Source organism: Bos indicus, chromosome 23, assembly GCF_029378745.1.
Source record: "Bos indicus isolate NIAB-ARS_2022 breed Sahiwal x Tharparkar chromosome 23, NIAB-ARS_B.indTharparkar_mat_pri_1.0, whole genome shotgun sequence".
Classification (NCBI taxonomy): Eukaryota; Metazoa; Chordata; class Mammalia; order Artiodactyla; family Bovidae; genus Bos; species Bos indicus.
The window spans coordinates 9,883,761-9,910,263 of record NC_091782.1 but is presented as its reverse complement, the minus strand read 5'-3'; the positions used below and the strand labels follow the sequence as shown (position 1 = coordinate 9,910,263).

The 26,503-nt window shown below is 41.0% G+C and overlaps 1 protein-coding gene and 1 long non-coding RNA gene across 8 annotated transcripts in view; one reads left to right on the top strand and one right to left on the bottom strand.

Annotated features, from left to right (window-relative positions):
• LOC139178939 (uncharacterized) overlaps nt 1-15,248 on the bottom strand; it is a 44,986-nt gene extending 29,738 nt beyond the window's left edge. For 4 of the 6 annotated variants that reach the window (XR_011563359.1, XR_011563355.1, XR_011563354.1 and 1 more), the window contains exons 1-2: nt 14,843-15,248; nt 11,000-11,147 (exon numbers count right to left, since the gene is read on the bottom strand). This is a non-coding gene — a long non-coding RNA (uncharacterized lncRNA). The remainder of the gene's footprint in view (nt 1-10,999; nt 11,148-14,842) is intronic. The other 2 variants (XR_011563356.1, XR_011563357.1) reach the window with 2 other exon arrangements.
• The window catches only part of NUDT3 (nudix hydrolase 3), a 123,108-nt gene that overhangs the window by 63,434 nt on the left and 33,171 nt on the right, over nt 1-26,503 (top strand). For both annotated transcript variants that reach the window (XM_070777847.1, XM_070777846.1), the window contains exon 2: nt 5,878-5,988. In XM_070777847.1, coding sequence (XP_070633948.1) covers nt 5,878-5,988 — 111 coding nt within the window. The remainder of the gene's footprint in view (nt 1-5,877; nt 5,989-26,503) is intronic.

Sequence of the window (26,503 nt, the reverse complement as noted above, 5' to 3'; positions counted from 1 at the left end):
TTTGTTGTTGTTGAATGAGTGTCCTTTTTTTTCTCCAGATTTGTTTATTTTATTTTTGGTTCTGCTGGGTCTTGGTTGCTGCACAAGTTTTTCTCTAGTTGCTGTGTGTGGGCTCCTCGTTGTAGCTCTTATTGTGGAGCAGGGGGTCTGGGGCTGCAGCAGTTGTGGCTCCTGGGCTCCCAAGCACAGCCTCAGTAGTTGTGGTGCCGGGCTTAGTTGCTCTGTGGGATCTTTCCAGATTGGGGGTGGAACCCGTGTCTCCTGTGTTGGCAGGTGGATCCTTTACCACCGAGCCACCAGGGAAGCCCCAGGTGTCCTTCTTTAACTTGAATTCAACTCAAATCACTTCTTTTAAGAAACTTTCCCTTACCACCCTCTACCGTCTCCTTGCAACCTGACTTTTCAGTCTGATTGTGATTTTCTCTGCATACCTCAACCAAAGCACTCCTCTCACTGTATTATATTCTTTTGGAAATTTGTATTAAGCAGTTTAAAACTTAAGAAATAAAACATTAAAAAAAAGAGAAATAAAACATTACTATTTTAGCTGCAGCCCTTTATGTATCTCTCTCCAGATCTATATTTTTTCACTGCACATTTGTCCCTAATCAACCCAGTGATTTTTTTCTGTGTCCTTGAGGATACTAAGTTGTCATGAATCCAAGAATTCATATATGGGTGGGTGTGTTCTGTGGGTTTGTTTATCCATTTCTGCCTGAATACCACTTGTCTCGATGCAGAGAGCTTCACAAAAGGTCTGGTACTTGGTTGGCCAGTTCCCCACTTTGATCTGCCTCAGAATTGCAGAGGTTCTAATCTACATCTCCAGTTCCTGGCTCCTTACAGTGCTTAATGAATATTTGTTGAATAAATGGCAATTTTTTTTTTCCTTAGAGAGTCATTTTCAGAATCTTTTAGGAGCTTTGCCATTTAATCTCTTTTTAGATAATATGTATTTAAAAGTCAAGCTTCACAATAAGAATTTACTGAGCAAAACACCACTTACTGTAAGACAGGAAGAAGTAAAGTCTCTGGCGAAAATAAAGAATATTTTGTTTTCAGTTTTTGCAGTGAATTTTCAATGGGTTGTCAAGGAAACTTTCTGAGGAGAAGAACTATTTGCTGGTAATAGTGTTTGCTTTGAAGTATGACTACAAAGTAACGCGGCTGGCTTTCTCCAGCCTCAGTGTTGTATGTAGTCTTACCTCATAGAGTCGTGCTTTGAATGTAAAAAGCAATCACACTGGCTAGATTTACTAGCTAATATTTCGCATTGATTGATATTTAGAAATTAAATTACTCTCTATGGTAGTTTCTTTTTCATTGCTTTAACTTTGAAATGTCCCTATAAAGTTCTTTCATTTCGACTGAAACCTAATTGGATGGCCCTAGTCAGCCTCTGAAGCAAATGATTAGATTTAGAATGGCTGGTAAACACTTTGCCAAGAAGTGGGAGAACTGTAGGAAGAAGGACTACATGTTGTTATTTATATACCAAATCAGTGAAGGATTAACACATTTTTCTACTTTTCCTTCTGGAATCTCCCTTGCAGATTAAATAGATATGACATTATTTAAAGAGTTTTTGGAGGACTTTTTTTTTTTTTTAACTTTTGGCTTGAATTAATAAATGTGTTTATATTTGGGTTTATTTTTTTAATCAGAAATTTTTCGAAATGTATGATTGGCCACAGTTTTTGAGGAGAATGGGTATGGCAGTGATCCCCTTTTTCTTTAATGGGAGTGATTTTATATAATAATGAAACTAAGGATAGCCTTCCGGAAGGCCACTCCTCTGGAGTGTAGACTCTGAACAAGATAGTGGTGGCACTATTTAGGCTTTTAAAAAATTGGTGTGATTTGCATCCACCAGTCTCCTTTCTGTCTCTATGTATTTACCTATTCTGCATATTTTATATAAATGGAATTATACATAATGTGACTTTTTTTTGAGTTTGGCTTTCACTTAACCATAATGTTGGCAAGGTTCATCCACTGCGTAACATTTATCAGAATGTTATTCCTCTTTATGACTGAAAACTAATCCTTTTATGTACATGCCACATTTTGTTTATCCACTCATGCGTTGATGGACATTTGAGTTATTTCTCCTGTTTGGTTATTATGAATAATACTGCCATGAGCACTTGTGTCTGAGGGTTAGAGTACCTGTTTTCAGTTCTTTGGGGTATGGTATATACCTGGGAATGGAATTGCTAGATCAGATGGTAATTTCATGTTTAACTTTTGGAGGAACCACCTGTTTTCTGCAGTGCCTAAACTGTTATATTCCTACCAGCAGTGTATGAAGATTCCAGTTCCTCTGCATCCTTGTCAGTACTTGTTATTTTAAAAACTATAACCATTCTAGTAGGTGTAAAGCGGTATCTCATGATGGGTTTACTTTGTACTTCTCTAGTGACTAATGATGTTGATCACATCTTTTCACATGCTTGTTGGCTCTTTGTATATCTTCTTTGGAGAAATGCTGTTGGTCATTTTTCCCTTGAGTTGTAAGAGTTGGCGTATATATTTTGGATATCGGACCCTTATCAGATAATTTCCAAGAATTTTCTCCCATTCTGTAGATCATCTTTTCACATTCTTGATAATGTCCTTTGATGCACAGAAGATTGTAATTTTGATGACGTCCAACTCATCCATTTTTTGTTTTGTATCTCAGGTTTTTGTTGTCATGTCTTAAGAATTTGGCCTATTTTAGCAAATCCAGGATCATTAAGCTTTACCCCTGTTTATAGACATAGCTCTTAGGTTTAGGTTGTTGGTCCATTTGGAGTTAATTTTTGTATATAATGTGAAGTAAGAGTCCAGTGAAGACTCTTATTTAAAAGCATAATTTCGTGAAACTGCCACATTGTACTTCCTTCCTTCCTCCCTTTCTCCTCCCATCCTCTCGTACTGCCATTCTTCTTTTGGCCATGCTGCAAGGCTTGCAGAATCTTTGTTACCTGACCAGGGATTGAACCTGAGCCCTAACCACTGGGCCACCAGGGAATTCCCTCACTTTGTACTTTTAACATCCCTTGATTAAACATACATACGCACCAACCAAGAACTATTACAGATTTTCTTTTCTTTTTTTTTTCTTTTGGCTGTTCCTTGTGGCTCTTTTCCCCAACTAGGGATCAAACCTGCACCCCCTGCAGTGGAAGTGTCTTAACTACTGGACTGCCAGAGAAGTCCCAGTTTATATTGTTTTAAGTTATTCCGTGTTGTATTAATCAAAGCAGAGTTTATATACATTTTAAAAAATAGTGCTTGTAAATTTAAGACAGTATTTTCTCAGCCCATGGACTATATAGTGGTGACTGTATACGGATTCATGGATTTCCCTCTTACAGCTTGTGATCCCCTCTCAGTTTGCAGATCACAGATTTTTAGAGCAGCATCAGGAGAATCTTATCATTCATGACAGGAGGAAAGGGATTAAAGATGAAGAAAAAGGTAGTTTCCAAGGGCTGATGTTGCAGAGAGCTTAAATGGGAGAGAGGAAATGACGGGAGGAGAGTTACCTGGCAGGGAGTCACGGGACCCATGAGGGCCAGAGAGGAACGAGTGATTTCTTGCAGGCAGCAAAGGTGACTGCAGAGTAGCAGGTGAGTGCTGGGGCACGGAAGGGCAGACGGAGGATATGGTTTGGAATAGGGCCTGAGGCTCAGAAGACATCACCAGAAAGAGATTGTTTAGGGAGCAGTTGAGGATTCCTTTAGTTCTAGAAATAATGCCAACCCAACTCCATCTCCAAATGAGGAGTAAAGCTAACTTTGTTTAACATCTGTCCTAGAGAGGGTTAAGGAAAAGGAACTAGGGAAGTCCTAGATTTTATTTTAACCATGCCTAGAATTCTGCTTAAGTTTGAATTAGTAACCTATGTTCTAGATCAATATTTTGTGTTTGTTTGGTTTCTTTTCACTTCATTTTTTAAAAAATTAATTTTATTGAAGTACAGTTGATTTACAGTGTTGTGTTAGTTTCTGCTGTACAGCAAAGTGGCTCAGTTACACGTATGTATATTCTTTTCCATTATGGTTTATCACAGGATACTGAATATAGTTCCTGTGCTCTACAGTAGGACGTTGTTGTTTCTCTACCCTATATATAATAGTTTGCATTTGCTAGTCCCAATCTCCTGATCCTTCCCTCCAACACCAGTGACCCCCCACCCTCCCACAACCACACGTCTTTTTGCTACGTCTGTGAGTCTGTTTCTGATAGATTCATTTTTGTCATATTTTAAATTCCACATACAAGTATATCATATGGTATTTGTCTTCCTTTTTCTGACTTACTTCACGTAGTATGATAATCTTTGGGTCCATCCATGTCACACAAATGACATTATTTCATTCTTCTTTTAGGACTGAATAATACCACACTGTCTGCATGTATATGTGTACACACATGCACACACGCCCTGCGTCTTCTTTGTCCATTCCTCTGTTGATGGGCATTTAGGTTGCTTCCGTGTCTTGGCTAATGTAAATAGTGGTAATGTGAACATAAGGGTGCATGCGTCTTTTCGAGGTATAGTTTTGTCTTGAGTATATGCCAAGAGTGGGATTGCTGGAAAAGGAGCTGTTTTCCCTTGGAGAAAGCAGTGGCAACCCACTCCAGTGCTCTTGCCTGAAAAATCCCGTGGACGGAGGACCCTGGTGGGTTGCACTCCATGGGGTTGCTGGGAGTTGGATTCGACTGAACGACTTCACTTTCACTTTTCACTTCCACGCATTGGAGAAGGATGGCAACCCACTCCAGTGCTCTTGCCTGGAGAATTCCAGGGACGGGGGAGCCTGGTGGGCTGCCATCTATGGGGTCGCACAGAGTTGGACACGACTGAAGTGACTTAGCAGCAGCAGCAGATACTGTTTTCCCTAGTGGCTGTCCTAATCTACATACCCACCGGTCGTATAGGAGAGTTCCCTTTTCTCCACATCCTCTTCAGCATTTAGTTATTTATTATTAAAATTTTTTCGGTTGCACTAGGTCTTTGTTGCTGCATTTAGTCTCTTCTCTAGTTGCAGAGCGTGGGGGCTCCTCTCGAGTTGTGGTGTGTGGACTTCTCGTTGCAGTGACTTCTCTTGGTGCGGGGCACATGCTCTAGAGCACAGGGCTTCAGTAGTTGTGGCCACATGGGCTTAGTTGCTCCTTGGCATGTGGGATCTTCCTGGATCGGGGATCAGATCCAGGTCTCTTTACCACTGAGCCAGCAAGGAAGCCTTGTTTGTACTTTTTAGTAATGGCCATTAAGTGTCATTTCTTGATAAAAAGTTTCCTAGTAAAAGAATTCCAGTTTTACCTCAGGTGAAAGCATGACAACAAGAAATCTCCCTAGTCCTCATGTTGGTGAGAACATTGGGTTCTCAGCGCACGCTTAGAGCTTTGGGTCGTATGTAGTGTCAGCCTGTGGCCGTCAGATGGAGCGGGACCTGGGAAACACAGGAGTGAGAACCTTGGAGGGAAAGTTGGGACTGTGGGCCAGGGCCAGCTCTTCACAGTGCTCACAAGCTCATCAGTGCATCAGTGACAGTCTCGGTTTTGTTTTGTTTGTTTTGAGTGTTTTTGTCAGTTGCATGTTCAAAGGGCTAAAGAGAAAGAAACAAAGGAAAGGGTCGACAGGGCAAGTGACTGAGAATCTGCGGGATACACCTAATGGCCGCTGGGTCAGATGCCCTTCTGCTGTCACTGGACAGATTGTCTGCTTTTCCAAACAGAAGTGGAAGCTACCTTAAAGTGATTTGGAGAGGTATCAACAAAGAATGGGTCCTAGGTACTTCTATTTGTGTGGCATTGAAACTCTGAATTTATATCAGTGTGGCTTTTTGAGTTTTAACGGCCCGCGTGACCTCTGACTTTCAGGTGCTACTTGTGAGCAGCAGTCGTCATCCAGACCGGTGGATCGTCCCTGGAGGGGGCATGGAGCCCGAGGAGGAGCCGGGCACCGCCGCAGTCCGTGAAGTCTGTGAGGAGGTACGCGCTGAGAATGATGTGGCTGCACCATGCGTCCATCACGGCCCTGTAGTTCTTTACTTTATCACCACTCCCTGTGTGAACAGACTCAGGGGCGCAGAGAAAAGGTGCTCAGCACTCACCTCATGCCTCCTTGATCAGAGAGGTGATGAGGTTGTGACATGGTGGTATTTACCAGGCTCTCTCTGCAAGGGGCGATCATAATAGTGACTGTGTGCAATTATACCAGGCAGTTCTCTCTGATTGCCCTTGGATCTCTGCCTGCTCTACCTCTGTTACCTGTGGCAGAAGATTGAGAATCAGATAGTTCATCAGCCCTAAGAAATAAGAGAAGGAGGCAGTATTTATACAAGCAACTTATTCTCGTTAACCTTTGCTTGAGGCGAAGGTAGTGTTGGTTCTCCTTTGCTTCCTGGGTCCTGGCAGTAGAGCAGTGGCTAAAGCAGAAGTTCAGTTTGCCAGAAGCTGTTAAAGGTGCAACTTGAGAGACAATAGTATCTTTTTTATTTGGTAACGTGATACCATATATGTTTTGAGTTCTTGGGCCATGCCCAGTGTATCTTACTGGATACTCTACAGTTAACAGTCAGAAGTCAGATCTTGGTGCTCTTACTTCAAGGGCTTATAGTTTTGTTGGTGAAACTGGTGAAATTGCAATTGCAATTCTAAACCAGGAGGAAGGAACTAGTGTTTCTCCACAGCCTCTTGTGGCAGCACCACACTCTGCTCTGCTTATGTTATCTTGTCTAAGAGTCCTGACTCAGTAACGTAATTTTTACCAGCCCCATGTACTTGCATTGGCCACATAGTGCTTTTTATAGGTTCATTTCCTTGTTCCAGAAGGGACTTAAGACTGATTCTAAGAACATATAAAATAGAGCTTAGAAAAGGTCTGCGTTCTGCATTTCTTTTGGGTCTAGCCCTTGCCAAAGTCTTCTTAGACTAATTTCACTTTAGAATACCCAAGGAATTCTTTCCTTGCTCTGAAGTCCTGCAGAGTTATGTTGGCGCATGACACTATTATTTTATCATATATTTGAGTATCTATAATTATATTGTAACCTCTGAGGACTAAGATTATGTTTCCTATTTTAAATCCTCCCTTCTTGTGCCTAGTACACAGCTGGGTGAATAGAACTTAATTAATACAAGCTTCTATGACAAATGGAACATAAAAATCCTGAAGAAATACCCAGATGGAAATCACCAGAGTTCTTTCTGGAGGATCTCAAAGGTTCAATTATTCAAATAAGTGTGGTAGGGCCAGCTGGTGGACCTAAGCTACATAGTTTAGATTTCAATCCAGTTGACTCCTGTGGGTTCCAAGGCACCCAAGGCAAAAGTGATGTTTGACAGAGTTATTGCAGCTCTTTAGATGGACAGGTTGTTGGAAGACCTGAAGTAGACTGATGGTTCTAGAATAGAGAGGAAGGAAAAAATTCCGAGACCTTGGGCAAACCTTGCAACTTGGTTTTAGAAGTTGTGGGGAGACAAGTTGACAGCTTTACCTCTGTAGAGCACATTTGGATTTGGCATCTTTCTCAGAAAAGTATCAGTTGCTACTCTGGTTGTTTTGAGTACCACGGTTGAAATGTCCCTCGGTTATACAAGTGCAACTAAGATGTCGAAAACTAGATGATTGCAGAAGGAAATGCAGTGAGGGAGTTGGAAAGGATATACAGTGACCCTTTTGTTTCCTGGAAATTGCATACCAGCCTTCAGCAGGTGGAGGAGGGATAGAGTGGGGAGTAGAGGGGACTTGGGACACTAGAAGGTAAACAGTATAGCACAGGTGATTAAACTACGCTTTTCATATGTTCATCACTTACCCACCTCCTGTCTTGAAGGGAATCCCAAGCTCAAAATTAAACCCTGCCTGCCATTCTCAGCCCTGAAGAGTCCTGCTAGACCTTGAGCAAATTTTCCCCCTCCAGGGAAAAGAGTCATACCATACCCTGTTCTTTACTCCAGCATTATTGAGAGGATAGAGAATAAGTGTGTTAGTCGCTCAGTTGTGTCCGACTCTTTGCAACACCATGGACTGTAGCCCACCAGGCTCCTCTGTCCATGCAGTTCTCCAGGCAAGAACTCTGGAGTGGGTAGCTATTCCCTTTTCCAGGGGACCTTTCTGATCCAGGGGTTGAACCCGGTATCCTGCATTGCAGGCAAATTCTTTACCATCTGAGCCACCAGGGAAGTCCATAAATAAAATAAAATACCAAATAAATCAGATATTTGTACAAACAATATAAGAGAAATGCGTCATTACAGAGGCAAACATTTCACTGGCTTACATCAAAATAAAATGGGGGGGCCTGACTTTTCCAATTCTATGTCTGCTAACAGAGAATAAAACTTGAAATCAGTGAGGATGTAGGTAGATGTTTTTGATTGTTCTTGAAGGGTAGTTTTGTAAGCAGAAATCACTATTCAGGGATTTATTTAGTTTTGAAAATGTCATGACTTTATAAAAGCAGACATTCAAAAACTTAGTTCTTTCCTAATGCTTATACATCTGATGGCTGTATTATAAGCATAGGAGATTTTACTAGTCATTTTTAAGGGGCCTTTGGATAATACCTAGGCCAATTCATTGAAGACTTTCAGATGTTTCAGATTGCATTTATAGTAAATTTAATTAACCAGATTGATTTTTGAAGAACTTCAGTTGTCTGACTTTTAAAAAATGAAAGTGTTATGAGGCTCCTTATCAGTAAAGTCATTAAACTTATAGCTAAGATGAATCTTAAATAGTGCCACAGTGCAGAGGTCCCCAACCTCTGGCATGTATGTAATGTCTGATAATCTGAGGTGGAGCTGATGTAATAATGATAGAAATAAAATGTATAATAAATGTAATGTTCTTAACATTGTTAACAATGTTCTTAATTCCAACCTGCCCCCCACCCCGCCAATTCCCCTACTCCTGGTTCATGGAAAATTGTCTTCCACTAAAACAGTCCCTGATGCCAAAAAGGTTGGGACCACTGCCATAGTGTACATAAATTTACTAAGATTTTCAACTTAAAATTCCCATTCAGAAATAAGGTATTCAGTTATACAAGCTAGATCATTTTAAACATTACAAAATCATAAAATATGTCTGGCCTCCTTCACCTTTCCTGTTAAATGAGGCCAGGATTCAGAGTGTCCTGAAAGGAAAAGCTGGTCCAGTTACTATAACTCAGTCAGGACTGTCACTTCACTGGACTTCCCAGGTGGTTCAGTGGTTAAGACACTGAAGGGGACATGGCTTTGATCCCTGGTCAGGAAACTAGGATTCCACATGCCACTCGATGTGGACAAAAAACAGAAGGACTATAATTAAACAAAGATGCATGGTCATCATGCAGTCCACCTGGGTGGTGGTGGGTGTTGAGTGAGCCATCTGGAGTATCTGGCACACCAGCCTAATTTTGTGCTTCACCCTGAAGGTCTTCCTCCATGCAGTCTTTGTGATTCTGTCTTGTTCTCCCTGTGTGTTTCCATTGCAGTGTATTCCTAGCATCTTTTTTTTTTTTTTGCCTCACCATGCAGCATGTGGGATCTTAGTTCCTTGACTAGGGATCGAACCTGTGCCCCTGCATTGGAAGACAGAGTCTTAACCACTGGACCACCGGGAAGACTGTATCCAGCATCATCTTTATCATGTTTTATTCATATCACTTGTCTAGTTGTCTTCTGTGCTAGACTTACATTCTGTGTAGCCAGATTCTGTTCCTTTTCAGTCACTGTTTAATCCCCAGTGCTTAACATATAACTAGTGCTCAAGAAAGGAAATGCTACAGGTTTTGGGGTGACCACTAGAGCAGCCACATCAATGTGGTTGAGGTAGGCCCTTTTGGATTGCCAGGAGTAGACATGTATCTACAGGTCCCTCAGTTAATTGAGAGACAAGAATATGACAGTATCACAGCCGCTGCCCCATCAGACTGTGCAGAGCTCGGAACTCAGGCCCTGATGCCCAGGCAGGCCTTCTCACAGTGGCTGGATGGACGGTGGGGACGCAGGGCAGCTCTCGGGCCTGGTCACCATGCCTCTCTTCCGCTGTGGAGGCACCGCCTTTCTGAGCTCTTCTCAGCCTTGCCTTCTGCTTATCACTTTTTGTTTGGTGCTCTTCCTGCCTTGTGTGTCACTAACCTATCTGTTGACTCACTCTGTGTGTCTCACACTCAGCTTTCCTGAGAAGAGGACTTGATTGGTTACAGTCTCCAGGCATAGTTGCCATATCACATCCATTCTAGCCATTTGAAGATGTTTGATTTCTTATTCCTCTTAACTGAGCTCAGAATGGCAAGGTCATGTGCTTTAAAAGCATTGCAGCCTGTGCTTAAGTACTGCCTGCAGCAACTGGACCAGCGGTTCTGTGTGTGTAATAATACATTTATTAACACAGGGAAATATTTGCAGCAAATTCCCTAGAGATTAAAGTAGGGTATGAATCAGTGTTTATGATAGAAAACCACTTAGTGAAGAATAAATATGTGTCTACTTGTATAGAAAGAACAATACCATTGCAGGTGCCAAGCTCTGTTTAAGCATTTGTTGCCTTGTTTTTTCACCATACCTGATGAGGTAGTAACTGTTATCATCTACATTTTATAGGTGAGAAAAAAGTGAGATTGAGTAATTTGTGCAAACTAACTGTGCCCAGCTAGATGTGCTCAACGTGAAATTTGAATCCAAAACATCTAGTCTTAGCACCCATACTCATAATGCCTGGAAAGAATGTCCACCAGGTGTTCACAGTGGTTATCATTGGGTTAGCTCTTAGATTATCAAGTTTTCTGCATTAAACATATATTTGTTCCTAGGAAAACTTTCTGAATAAACGTGAATGTAATGAGGTTATTAAGTCAGTCTAAACTCAACCTGCTCTGAAACTTGGTTCAACCCAGCTTAAAATTTTTAGCATATTGCCTGAATCTCAGAAACAGATCAATCTGTAGCACTTGAATCATTACCAGTCACCACATTTAAAGAACTGAACTCTTCCCTTGTGCAAACTTGCCTTCATTTTTCAGTTGTTTTTAAAGTCCTGCTAGAGTGATCCCTCAAAGGGTTGGAAGGACGAGGCTTTCTCCCAGGGCTGGCCACGGGCCTTGGTCACAGTGCATCTCTAGCAGAGGCTTGTATGAGCCAGCCATGTGATGCTCTCTCTGGAATAAAAAGGAAAAGCAGTTCTTTGTGTGGTTTTCAGAGCTATTCTTTCTTGTTAATTCAATGGGAAAGGTAAAACTGCTGGCTGACAGGGAAGAAAGAGAAGCTGGATCTGAAACTGTTCTGTCTTCTGTGCAGCTGTTAAATTTCCATCTCTTTCACCCATTGTCACCTCAGCCAAACCAAGAGTGTTACCACAAAGATATAGAACATCTGAAAACAGAAACGGAAAAATTATGTGCATAGCTGCAGCTGTATTCTCTTCAAGGGTGACAAAGATGGGTACCTTCTGCCTTTAGAGAAATGTAGCCAGCGATAACGGAGAGTTAGGTCAAATGCCAGTTCCTTCTGTCTGCTGCCTCATGTCTGGGCAAGGCCCATATCCATCTCCATTTCTAGCATATAATCTATAAAGTTTCTGTAGGTAGCCTGATAATTAACCTTTGGCACAGACCTAGCTTAAAAAAAAAACAAAACCTGTTCCTGACCTCATCGGCTGTGTCCCTACACCTCACTTCTCCTCTGCGCCTTCAGGCTCTGGCCATCTGTTGTGCTGCCACATAAACGCACCATCATGGAGAGTTCTTGGTGTCAGTGATGTCACTTTAAACTTTCTTGTACCTTGCTGCCCTTCTTCAGGTTTTTGTTTTGGTCTGTGCTGCCCGTGCAGCTTGTGATACGTTAGTTCCCCAGCCAGGGATCGAACCCATACCTCCTACACTGAATGTACGGTTTTAACCCCTGGATCGCCAGGATAGAATTCCCTCAAATTTTTGATACGCTGTCTTATATAAACGTTTCACAGCATATTTGATTTTATTCACCTTCATTCAAGATAGTTTTTTGAACATCTGCTGCTAAGTCACTTCAGTCATGTCCAACTCTGTGCGACCCCATAGATGGCAGCCCACCAGGCTCCTCTGTCCCTGGGATTCTCCAGGCAAGAACACTGGAGTGGGTTGCCATTTCCTTCCCCAATGCATGAAAGTGAAAAGTCAAAGTGAAGTCGCTCAGTCATGTCTGATTCTTTGTGACCCCATGGACTGAAGCCTACCAGGCTCCTCCATCCATGGGATTTTCCAGGCAAATGTACTGGAGTGGGGTGCCATTGCCTTCTCCATTTGAACATCTAGATGTCTTAATATGGTACCAAGGATCATGGTTGCAAAGCTGTTTCTTGATTATCTCAGCCTTACTTAAGTCAAACCCATCAAGAATTTATCATAATCCTTCTTGATCTTGTTTTATTTTCAGATAAAAACATGGAAAATGAAACAGTGAACTTTATTTTAAGAATCTGTGTCTTTTTATCCTAATTCCTGTACTATGTGTTCCCTGTCCTTCCAAAAAAAAAAGGTTGTATGATCTTACATATGTAACATAGCAACCAGAAGGCTCCCTATGGTATCTCAGAACTGTTTGATAGAGAAGCAGTGTTTCGTGTCTTTTGTTATATACAAGTAGAACATTTGAAAAGCCTGTGACTACTGGGGAATAATTTGAAACACTGTTTTTTCAACTTTTATTAGCTCACAGTGTTTGACTCTGTGGAGTGGAGAGAAAAGTGAAGGCTCTGTATGACTGTGCTGTGTTTTCATCTCTACTTTCTGGCCCCAGCCTAAACAGTTGTGAAGGGAAAGTGGACATATGGTATCATAGAATCTATTAGGGAAATAACTTTAATCTTTAAAAAAATGTCAGGACTTTAACCATAAAATATGTATCATAACATTAAGAATACTTTCAGTCATTTCAGCATGGTAAATAAAACAGGGTAAAGGGATCTCTAGCTCATAAGCCCATAGGGAAGCAGACAGGTGGTTGACGGTGGGTGTGGCTCTCATACAGTGGGGAGAGCCTACCCTAGGCCAGAGGCAGCTTCTGTCAGGCCCAGCCAGTAGTTTTCATGTGGCGATTAAGACCCAGTGTGACTGCTATTTTAAGAGAAGCATGAAAACTGGATAGTGAGATGTCCTGATCTTTCAATGTAGACAACTAATTTTTAAAAATTGTTTTTAAAATGTTGTAATCAAATAATATATGCATAGTAGATTAAAACCACAGTAGTAGTACTAAAAGGCTCATAATGGAAAACAACCAAAAGACATGTTCTTAATTAGGTGTATGATGTGTGTTACAGATTTTTACTTTATTTTGAACTGTAAACTGGTAAGCCTCCAAACTTTTGGAAGAAGATGGTTTTATTTTTTAGTCTCCTACATGATGGCAACCCACTCCACTAATCTTACCTGGAAAATCCCACGGACAGAGGAGCCTGGCAGGCTATAGTCCATGGGGTCACGAAGAGTTGGACACAACTGAGTGACTAAACAATAGGAACAACAACATGATGGATGAAGGCAAATAAAGGTTTTTAACCTTGGACCTATTGCGTTGTTTAATAGAAGTGTCAACACGAGAAACTATATCCAGATGTAAGTTACTATAAATCTCAAGAGCGATCACAAACCAACCCTGTTTATTTGTTGAAAACCAGGCTTTATTTAGATAGCATTTTCTGAATTTCTATTACTTAATTTTTAAGGAACTTCAAATCACATGAATATGAGTTACTAATAATAATGTTCTGTGTGCTATGTTTAGTCGCTCAGTCGTGTCTGACTCTTTGCAACCCCATGGACTGTAGCCTGCCAGGCTCCCCTCTCCATGGGATTCTCCAGCCAAGAACACTGGAATGGGTTGGCATGCCCTCTTCTAGGAGATCTTCCCAACCCAGGGATCAAACCCAGGTCTCCCACATTGCAAGCAGATTCTTTACCATCTGAGCTACCAGGGAAGCCCAAGAATACCGGAGTAGGTAGCCTGTCTCTTCTCCGGGAGAACTTCCCAATAATAATGTACTTGTATGGCTATGTGCTATGTGCGCTAAGTCACCTCAGTCGTGTCTGACTCTTTGTGACCCTATAGACTGTAGCCGACCAGGCTCCTCTGTCCATGGGATTCTCCAGGCAAGAATACTGGAGTGGATTGCCATGCCCTCCTCCAGTGTATGGCTATGTGCACCTATAGATTTATCTTCAAAACTGATTTAAGGGAATTCCCTGGCAGTCCAGTGGTTCAGATACCACAATTCCACTGCAGAGGGCCGAGGTTCAATCCCTGGTCTGGGAGCTAGGATCCCACAAGCCATGTGGACAAAAACAAATAAATAGATAAAAAAATAGCAAAAGATCTTTCTATATGTTTGAAATTTTTCAAAATAAAAAGTTGGGAAGAAAGTAGACATATATATCATTTGCCAGTTATACTCAGAAGCTTCAGGAGGAAACCATGAAGTACAACAATATGATGGATGTCACTTTCCCCAAGAAAATATATGTTTTTATAAGTACTACTATGTCTTTGTTTTTACTTTGTAAGAAGGTAGTTATTTTTAGCTTCTTTGTCAAAGCATTACAAAATGTAAGAATCATGTCTATTAATGCATTGTATATAATTATCTTATTCTTATAATTTATTCTTCTCCAAGAATTTAGTGGAAAATGTGGTTCAGTGATAAAACATTTCAGGGAAGCCTTTGTTCACCTGACATGTGCATACGTGTTTGTGTTTGGGAACATATTTATTCTGCCCTCCTAGAAAATCATACACACAAGAGTATAGCGAAAGAAGTTAAGAGCTTTTCCTTAGAAAAAATCATTTAGAATGTAGAAAACGAACAGAGAAAACATACCATGTCTTAGATGGAAGCTGGGGTGAGGCCGTTTTATGTTAGAGGGCAGATTGAATCCCGCAGATCTCTGGCAAAGGCCCTCAAGTAAATCCGTATTGAATCTCCTGTTTCTGGCAGCTGAGAACTTAGAAAGGGCCTTTCCTCTCAGTTACAGTTCAGGGATGAAAGGAGACCTTGGCATAGACACCGCCTCCAGTGGAGGGCTTGGCTGAGGCAGCTGTGATAATCCCTCTGCTCCGTTTTTGCTCTGTGCTCACATGATCAGGAGTTGAATTCAGCTCTGGCCCCAGAGCAAGGAAGGGCTCTCTCTCCTTTCAGAGGAGGGCGCCTCTCTACTCCCAGGCAGCTAAGAAATAGTAAATGGCTACTCCTAGGTTACTTCCATCATGATTTCTGGAGTCAGCCTTAAAACGGTTGAGAATTTTTAGTGACTGTCAGTTTGGCATTTGTAAAGCTATTTAATAGATACTCTTGACTTTATGAAAATTGATTCAATATTACATTTTTTTGTTAGTGACTGTGTTAAATACACAGATGCTTCTGACTAGGAATTTCCATTAGAATGATTTGTAGACATTTTAATCTTAAGAATAGAAACAGTATAATCTGAAGCGGACTCTTGTTATGGGGCTTTTAAGTGCACCCTCTTGCATTCTGTGGTGCTATTAGTGTAGCCAGTTTACTTGATTTAGTAATTGAGCTTGGTGACCACTTCAGCTTCCCACTTTTCTAATTTTAAAAGTAATACGTGTTCCTAGCAGAAAGAAAAACCTGTAAGTACAAAAATGACAGTATGTTACTGTAGTTCTGTGGCTGATTTTTTTTTCCTCCAACTGTTTAACTATGAAATTTTACATACATGTAAATTGATACTTTTGAACTGTGGTGTTGGAGAAGACACTTGAGAGTTCCTTGGACTGCAAGGAGATCCAACCAGTCCATCCTAAAGGAGACCAGTCCTGGGTGTTCATTGGAAGGACTGATGCTAAAGCTGAAACTCCAATACTTTGGCCACCTCATGTGAAGAGTTGACTCATTGGAAAAGACCCTGATGCTGGGAGGGATTGGGGGCAGGAGGAGAAGGGGACGACAGAGGATGAGATGGCTGGATGGCATCACTGACTCGATGGACATGAGTCTCAGTGAACTCCAGGAGTTGATGATGGACAGGGAGGCCTGGCGTGCTGCGATTCATGGGGTCGCAAAGAGTCAGACACGACTGAGCGACTGAACTGAACTGAACTGAAGTATAATTTTAAAATAGTGAAACAAACAGTGTATCCCTTCTTCTAGATATAATATCTGTTGACTTGTTGCATATTTGCCTTACCTCTCTGTGTTTATATCCACACCCTTTTTTGACTATGCCATTTGAAAGTAAATTGTAGCTGTCATGGCACATTACCTCAAAATTCTGTTCTTTCTTCAGCATGAATCTCTTTAAGGCCAGTCCCTTACATAACTACATACCATTGTTGCACCTGAGATTCATAATAACTCCATAATGTCATCGAATATTTACTCCGTATTCGAATGTCCCCAGTTATCATGAAATATCTATTACACCTGTTTGTTTTTTCACACATTGCAGTTGGTGGTATGCCTTTTCAGGCTCTATGCTATGATAGAGATATATTTATACCATAAATAAAATCATACACTAAGCCTTTCCACACCCTGCTCACCGTAATGGTGACTTTTTAACAGTCTAGTGACCTTGTCTAATAGACTGTCGCACATTCTGGTTTTGTTTGATCATTTCTTTCAGGTGTCTTTTAATTTATTTCCTTTTCTTCTGTATTTCCAGCAACTTACTTAGAGCAGTGTTATCTGGTAAAATTTTCTGAAGTGATCCATATCTGCAGTGTTCGGTGTGGTAGCACTAGCCATATATGTCTATGTAAACCAATAACAATTAAAATTCAATTCCTTAGTCACATACACATTTCAAGTTCAGTAGCTACATGTGGATCGTGGCCACCATGTTGAATAGCACACAGATAGAGGCTTGATGAGATTGAGGAGAAGCATTTTTGACGAGTTGCCACATAGGTGATATCATGTGCTTCCTTGTACTTAAAGTCAGGAGGCACATTGTATCAGGCTGCCTTGCCATTAATGATAAAATGTTTGATCAGGTAATAATTGACAGTTTATCGTAGAAGTAGATTTCTCCTTATGCAGCAAAACTGGTAAGTAATCTATTGAACAGTTCTTCCAGGCTATATGAATGTCCTCTGTCTCCCAACAGCCCAACAGTCTTTAAGATAATAGTTTTAGCATCTACTGCTGAACCTTGGAGAAGGCAATGGCACCCACTCCAGTGCTCTTGCCTGGAGAATCCCATGGAGGGAGGAGACTGGTGGGCTGCAGTCCATGGGGTCTCGAAGAGTCGGACACGACTGAGCGACTTCACTTTGACTTTTCACTTTCCTGCATTGGAGAAGGAAATAGCAACCCACTCCAGTGTTCTTGCCTGGAGAATCCCAGGGACGGGGGGAGCCTGGTGGGCTGCCATTATGGGGTTGCAGAGTTGGACACGACTGAAACGACTTAGCAGCAGCAGCAACTGAACCTTACCAAATCAGATATTATAGCAGAGACTGAAGAACAGTGGTTTTCTAATTCTTTTTTTCCTAAGATGAAATTCTTCTTTAAAGGAAAGTTCTCTTCTTCCTCCCTCCCCCCTTTTTCCTTATTTTAAATAACCCCACTGAACTAATAGATTTTCCTATTTTTTTCCCATTATATTACAAGCAGTTACTGTCTTTATTCTCTTTGATTTAATTATCGCAAATTTGACCAGTGTGTGCCCTTTCAGGTAGCCCCCTGTGTACTTTGGACACGGCCCTTCATCGTGTGAGCACTTCTTGCCCTGTAATGCAATAAGGTATTCCGGGCTCACCTTTTTGTTGTTGTTGTTTGTTGTTTGGGGGATTTTAAATTCTGTTTTGTTTTTTATTCTTCCAGGCTCACTTTGAATTTTCCTGTCCCAGACTTGTCAGCCATTTCTCCAGAGAATTCCCTTCTAGTGGAGAATGTTCTTTAGAAACCAGGGTTACGGTGCTGGGTGTGTTCACTGCTACTAGGGTGTCATTGCTGCTAGGCTCCTTTAGTAGATAGTAATAAAAAAAATTTTTTTAAGAATAATTTACATTTCAAATTTAACAACTTTTTTCTTAATATTTGTGATCTTTTCCCTTAAGATACTGTTTCTTAACAGCATTCTGATAACATTGTTATTGGTTTCTAATAACATTATTTGCTTTATCATATTATAAATAATGTGACTATCAGTCACATTATTGATATTATTAGGAGAAGCTTTATAGAGACTGAAAATTCTAGGCTGTATAATGTGAACCTTCTGGTTTCAGGAAGAGTACTGGGATGGGTAGAATAGAATAGCTCTTGGTACATTTTGGATTATTTAGGAGTTGACTCTGTTGATTTGATTCGGTGGTAAATGAATGACAAGACCATTCATAAAGACCATATTAAAGAGGAAGTAATTGGCACCAGCAAGAGAGTGTTACTTATTTTTCCTTTGTAAACCTAGATTATAGTTTGATTTACAGTGTACCTAATGTACTTTTTCTTTACCTTGTTTTGGGGAACCACTTTCAGACATAGAAGTAGTAAAATGAGTTAAGAAACATAACCTAAGAACTGGGTAGGGAGGTTTTCATGTTGCTTCTGTGTAATCTTTGGCCTGTGCTGCTCTTGCTGCTAAGTCGCTTCAATTGTGTCCGACTGTGCGACCCCATAGATGGCAGCCCACCAGGCTCCGCCGTCCCTGGGGTTATCCAGGCAAGAGTACTGGAGTGGGTTGCCATTTCCTTCTCCAATGCACGAAAGTGAAAAGTCAAAGTGAAGTCGCTCAGTCGTGTTCGACTACTAGCAACCCCATGGACTGCAGCCTACGAGGCTCCTCTGCCCATGGGATTTGCCAGGCAGGAGTACTGGAGTGGGGTGCCGTTGTCTTCTCCGTCTCTGGCCTGTAGGTGCCCTTTATTGTGTGGGTTAGTGTAGGCATTATATGGGTGGCCCCTTATATGGACAGGTAACCATTTTCTAACTCTCTTTGTACATTTGCAAATGACTGCTTAAATCGGAGTGGTTCTCAACCTTGTCAGGCTCAACACTTCCTTTCTATAGTAGATAAGTATTTTCCTACCTATGTATGCTTGTGTGTGTGTGTGTGTGTGTGTGTGTGTGTGTGTGTGTGTATCTCCTCTATTAATGTTCACAGACTAGAAAGGAATTGAATTCTAGGCTCAAATAGTTAAAATGAGATTTCCCACCCACAAAATTGTGTGGCAAGACTTTGAAAAGTCATGTAGGGCAGCTCTTGGGCGAGATCAGTCTTCCTATTATGGGGCATCTAGCTCTCCTGCTTTCTTCCTGTTGGTGCCACCTGTTCTCATCCATCACTGTGACAAGCAAAAACGCCCTCATTCGTCTCCATAGCGCCCCCGAGGGCCGTTATGCTTGTGGAGGAACTCTTACTTTGAATGGTCTGGAGGTTCTTTTGTCCCTGCCACTCCCAGATGCTAGTTTCTTACTCTTCCTTAATTGGTAACTGTTGGTCAGGCTCTCACTATCAGTCTGGTTAGGTTTGGGACTGGTGTCCTGAACACCACAGATGGAGTAAAGGGGAAAAACAGGCTGTGGACATAGCAGGATGGCAGAGGGCCTTGACAGCCTGGTAGAGAGGCATTCAAAGTTGAGGAGGTTACAGGACCTGGGTACCTTGGTGAGCATGGAGTGCGGCTCAGTGATGTGAACTCCTGGAACAGAGACGAAGAAACTGACTGTTATTCTTCCCTTGGCTTTCCTACTTCTTAGTAGAGAGGAAATAATAATGAGTGGGGGAAAAATACATCTCGCTGGTCATCAAATAAGTGCAGATTAAAATAAGCCAGAAAAAGAATTAAAATAACCCAGTATCTTGATCTTATCAAGTTAGACAAGATTTTAAAATTTTATTCTATTGATGATGATTAAGGAATAGGCAGTATGTTTTAAGAGTCTTAAAAATGTCTGTCTGTACTATTTGGGAACTGTACACCAATCATTCCAGCTGCTTTCCATTTCAGGACATGCCACAGATCTGACAGTGCATATGGTTCTCTCCAGCTGGAGAACCTGCCCTGTCCCCTTGCTACCTGGGCACATCTCTGAGTTTTCTGCTCAGCTACTACATTTTATGAATGCTTTCATGACTTTTATAAATGTTTTTTCCATTATAAGTTTTAAGTATATTTTCCCCATATATTCTCAATGTGGACATTTTGAAAAACAGAAAAATAAAAAGAACAAAATTGTAAATGTTCATATTCCCTGTTAGTAACATTTTGGTGTATTTTCTGTCAGCTTTCCTACTTGATTATAGGCTTCTCAGTGTTATCCTCAAATATCAAACGTGAAAGTGAACTGGAAGGTTTAAAATATTTTTTTAATTAAAAAAGTTTTCTAACTTTTCTCTTCTTTGTCATTTTTGGTTATCCCAGCCCTTCTTCTTCTTCTTGTGCCACAGGCTTGGAAGCCTTGACCAAGTCTTATAACTTTCTGTGCCTCTTGGCGTATACCTGAGCCAAGCATGTTGACTTCTAAATATAGGTAAAGGAATGCTTATAATAGCAAAAACTGGAGACAGTCTAAATGTCCATCAGTAGGAGAATGATTATATCAGTCATGGCAGTTTGTATTATGTATTATCCAGCAGCAGGTTAAAGAAGATAAAGGAAATCTGTATATCCCAACTTGGAAAGTCCTCTGAGACGCTTAGTTAAATGAAATTTTAGTTACCTTGGGGCGGGGACTTCCCTGACCATCCAGTGGTTGGGACTCCATGCTTCCATTGCAGGGAGCATGGGTTTGATCCCTGGTCAGGAAGTCCTACATGCTGTGTGGTGTGGCAAAAAAATAAATAAAGTCACTGGAGAGGGGATGATCATATAAGAAAATAAATAACTGTTGGGGAAGGAAGTTGAACTAGGGGGAAGCCCCTGGAAATTTTCTTTTATCTAACTCTCTCGCTTTCTTTTTTTTTTTAATTTTAGTTTTTTTTACAACCCCGGAGTCTGGGGAGAAATGTGGACAGATCAAGTAGTTGTAAAAGTCAGTATTTAAAGTGCTTAATGGCATAGCCATGATCCCCCAAGGAATTCTAAGGGGATATATCTGGGTTCAGAAAGATTAAAGTTAGAACTGCTAAAATTTTGTTCTGTATTGTCTTCTCTTTAAGTCCAAGGAAATGAAAGCAAATCCATCTCTGGGGGGCAGATGGCAAGGCTTCAGTTACATTTTTTGTTTTTATTTTCACTTTTTTTGTGTGTGTGTGATTTTATTTTATTTTATTTTTTTTAATTTTATTTTATTTTTAAACTTTACAATATTGTATTAATTTTGCCAAATATCGAAATGAATCCGCCACTGGTATACATGTATTCCCCATCCTGAACCCTCCTCCCTCCTCCCTCCCCATACCATCCCTCGGGGTTGTCCCAGTGTGCCAGCCCCAAGCATCCATGCAAGCTTATTTTTAGCTTTGAAACGATCTTAGCATTTGAAGAATTTTTTTTTTTTTTTTTAATTAGAATGATGGTGAAGATAACGTTATTGGGGCAAGGGATGGTTCACATGGAGATCATCAAGATCATTTACTGTTTCCAGATGACTCAATTAATCCTTAAAGGAGTATGACTAGAAGTACTCCATGAAGAATCATCAAATGCGCCAATCTCCTTGAGAGTATTGCAACTGGGTAGATTTATGTGAACTCTTTTATTGGTGCCACTGACACAGTTATATATTCGGAAACTGTTACATTGCTGCTTCACAAAACTTAAAACAATAATCATGTTATCTCACAGTTTCCATGAGATGTGAATTCAGACAAAGTGCAACAGGGATGACTTAACCATGGTGTCTGGCGCTTCAGCGGGAAGAATCAAAAGACTAGGAACAGAACACTATTGGGAAAAAAGCTTAAATAACTTTTTCTATTAGGCTTCCAGGACACCACTCTTTTCTGACTTCTGTCCTCCATCTGAGTGTCTGCTGATCCTCCCTGAAGGTTGAATGTCCTGAAGTTTGGTTCTTCCTTTTCTTTCTTTGTCTCTCATCTACTTCTTGTTGATCTTATCCAGTCTCAAGGATTTAAATACAGTAGGTGAGTGATTGGGTTAGTGGGTGGGTAGGTTGGTAGGTGGATGGATGACCCATTTATCCCTAACCGTTTAGCTGTCCTTAATCTGCCTACTTGGCATTTCCATTGGGATGTACAACAGGCGTCTGAAACTTAAGATGTATAACTAAACCTCTGAGCCATTATCTTCTCCATCTCAGTAAATGTCCACTTCATCTCCTTCCAGTTGCTTAACTCAGAAAACGAAGAGTCATCCTTGATTTCTTTTTCTCACACCCAATATTTAGTTCATTAGTCCATTCTGTTGGCCCTACCTTCAAAATACATATATACAGATTCCTGCCTCTTCTCAGGCATCTGTCTCTCTACCACCTTGGTCTAAGCCACCATCACCTCTCACCTCAGTTCCTCTGCTCCCCTCTGTACTCTTACCCCTGTAAGTTTATTTTCAGCACAGCATACAAAATGATTCTGTTTTGAAAACCTGGTCAGATGATGTCACTTGAAGGCCTTTCAAGCTGAAGCCTTCGAGTGGCCTGTGGCCTGTGGCCTGGCTCCTCTGGCACCTCACCTCTCCTCCTCTCTCTCGCCTACTTGCTTCACCCCTCGCCACGGTGCCCTTGCTGCTGCTCTGGCAGCAGACTTGCTGCTCCCTCTGCCTCATCATCATGCACACGTGCACAGTCTAAGACGATGAATCAAGAGGAAAGAGATCCATCCTCCTGGTTTTTCCCTTCCCAGTGGTTTATATAGTAATTGCCCTTTATTGGTGAAGAAATGCCATAGTATTGAAGATGGGAGAGTAACAGTTTCAAAATCAGCTATAATGTGTTTGTACTTAACCACAGGTCTATACATTTATATCAGTGCCAAATGAAATATTTTTCCATCAGTATACCTGCCATAATGCTCATTTAGAGCTCTTCCATACAAAACAGTCCTGTGCTTTAGATGAAGTGGCAGTTATTCATTTTATTTGGCTTGATTTTTCTTTTTCTTTACTCTGTTTCGGGGTTGAGGAATGACTTCAGGACATAAGTGGGCAGACTAGAATGCCATCTGAACAGCCTCTTTTATCACTCAACAGCTAAAGGGCTCTGTGGCAGGCCCCAGAACAGATACGGTTTTGGTTTCAAAGTAAGTCATAAAATCACTGAAAAGGGCTGAACTTTTGAAGTGGTTTTTTAGAATGGAGAGTAAGGCAGTTAAAGAAGGGAAGAGTATTATTTTCAATCAAGAGTTCCTCCATGACATACTTTCACTGAGATTTACGAGAGCTGAAAGAAAGATGATCAGCTATTTATGGCTGTATGACCAGCGAAGTTCTGGGTGTGAGACTGAACAAGGACTTCGCTGAGAAGGTCTTTAGGTAGCAAGTGTGCCTGTCTATGTAGGGACTATGATGTTAAGTGGAATTTATTTTTATAGGGTTATAGAAACACATTGTTGAAAAGAACATCAAGAGGTTATCGGGTTTAAATATGCACTTTTGGTGAAACAGAGCTAAGCCTTTACACCTTTCAAGCCTTCATTTTTTTTTTTTTTTTTAAAATGTGTTTTTGAAAGATACTCTTGTAACTTTACTGACTCTTGTACTTTATCTAAATTTACCTTTAATGCCATCCAACAATGAATTAACTACTCTACACCTGTTGGAATGGCTAATATGTTTAAATGCATGCCATTTCAACAGTAGATTGAGAGTAAGAAGCGCAGTTGTGGTTTCTTGCTGCTTTCAAATAAACTGTTCAGGAGAAGGAAATGGCAACCCACTCCAGTGTTCTTGCCTGGAGAATCCCAGGGATGGGGGAGCCTGGTGGGCTGCCGTCTGTGGGGTCGCACAGAGTTGGACACAACTGAAGTGACTTAGCAGCAGTGACTGTATGTTTGTGTAAAATGGCATGACCATGTTGAATGTATAAGTTTGTTAATTAAATTTTCTTCTAATAAAAATTTATTATGAAAAAAAATTTTTTTTTAAATATCAAATTAACTGTTCACCTCTGTTGAGTCAATTAAATATATGTAGTTTTAAATGTTTCAGGAAGACCAAGATCCCCTTTATAGTGATACTTGGAAACGTGAAGGTTTTTTTGTCATTTCAAACTGAAATTGCCAGTTCTGCCTTTAAAACCTAGATTACTGTTAAGAAAGTTGAGGTGTCAGGCAAAGGATCACTTAAAATTGCTAGACCAGCTTTTCTTAACCCTCTTCTTTTTAAAGCCGGTCCTTCACACTGTTCTTTTCCCCCCAAGATTCTCAAATAGTTTAGAGGGCAGATTTATGTAAAACACCTCAGTTATTGCAAAACAAAAAATAAGTCAAGATCCCATTTATCTTGCCTGCCCTCCAAAAGGTGTCCTGATTTATTCTGTCAGCGGCAGAGGTGAGGAGGGCATTAATATGGTGGGTGTACAGACTGTGGAGTCAAAGACACTTAACGTCCAAATTCTGGTTCTGCTGCTTAACTGCATGGCATTGGCAGATTATTTATCATCTCTAAGCATCAGATTTCTTTTCTAGAATATAGGAAGCATGATAATACCTGCTTCATAGGTAGACATTTAAGTAAGAACTCAAATAATAGGTCTTATTATTATTACTGGAAAAGATGAGTGACTTGACCTGAATCACACAGAAGAGCTGGAGAAGGAGATGGCACCCACTCCAGGACTCTTGCCTGGAAAATTACATGGATGGAGGAGCCTGGTAGGCTACAGTCCATGTGGTTGCAAAGAGTTGGACACAACTAAGCAGCTAACACACATACACGAGCATAACCTGACCACCGACTAAGCAGCTCACACACACACACATAGACACACACACGAGCATAACCTGACTATTCAGAAGTGTTGGATTCCAAAGCCTGTGCACGTGCCAACCGTATTAAAGCCCTCATCTCTTCCCCTCCCTTTCCCGCTGCTCTCATTGGGAGGATGCTAATGAGGTAATTGAACTATATGAGCATTTTAGGTTGCTTTAAATATACATTTAGGAAAGAAACTTGATTCATATTTTTGGCATTGAATTTGTTAACTGCTTTTTTAAAAATGCTCACCTGATTGAAAATATGCTGCCACCACCACCTTATGGAGTTTTCTGTGTTTTTTGAGGTATCAGATCAAAGCAGAAAGGGGGATGTTTTATTTTTCAATTCTATTTATTACTTTTAAATTTTATTTATTTATAGGTATGCTGGGTATTCATTGCTGCATGTAAACTTTCATTGAAGTGCTCTGGCTTCTTGTTATGGGGTTCTCCTTGTGGAGCTTGGGCTCAGAGGTTGTGGCTTATGGGCTTAGTGGCCCCAAGGCATACGGAATCTTCCCAGACTAGGGATCAAACGTGTGTCCCCTGCATTAGGCAGATTCTTATTCTCTGGACCACCAGAGAAGTCACTCCACTATTTTATTACAAAGTATTGCCACAGAAATAATTTTATTGTAAGCATACATATTCCAATCCCAAAACAAGGCAATGCCAAAGAATGCCCAAACTACTGCACAATTGCACTCATCTCACACGCTAGTATAATGCTCAAAATTCTCCAAGCCAGGCTTCAGCAATACATGAACTGTGAACTTCCAGATGTTTAAGCTGGTTTTAGGAAAGGCAGAGGAATCAGAGATCAAATTGCCAGCATCTGCTGGATCATCGAAAAAGCAAGAGAGTTCCAGAAAAACATCTATTTCTGCTTTATTGACTATGCCAAAGATCTGTCTAGTCAAGGCTATGGTTTTTCCAGTAGTCATGTATAGGTGTGAGAGTTGGACTATAAAGAAAGCCAAGCACTGAAGAATTGATGCTTTTGAACTGTGGTGTTGGAGAAGACTCTTCAGAGTCCCTGGACTGCATGGAGATCCAACCAGTCCATCCTAAAGGAGATCAGTCCTGGGTGTTCATTGGAAGGACTGATATTGAAGCTAAAACTCCAATACTTTGGCCACCTGATGTGAAGAACTGACTCATTTGAAAAGACCCTGATGCTGGGAAAGATTGAAGGTGGGAAGAAAGGGGGACAACGGAGAATGAGATGGTTGGATGGTATCACCGACTCAATGGACATGAGTTTGTGTAAACTCTGGGAGTTGGTGATGGACAGGGAGGCCTGGCATACTGCGGTCCATGGGGTCACAAAAAGTCGGACATGACTGAGCAACTGAACTGAACTGATACACTCACTACAAGATGCTGCTGGGATGCAATCTCAAAAACGGCAGAATGATCTCTGTTTGTTTCCAAGGCAAACCATTCAGTATCACAGTAATCCAAGTCTATGCCCCGACCAGTAATGCTGAGGAAGATGAACGGTTCTATGAAGATGTACAAGAACTTCTAGAACTAACACCCCCAAAAGATGTCCTGTTCATTACAGGGGACTGGAATGCAAAAGTAGGAAGTCAAGAAACACCTGAAGTAACAGGCAAATTTGGCCTTGGAGTGCAAAACGAAGCAGGTCAAAGGCTAACAGATTTTGCTAAGAGGACACACTGGTCATAGCAAGC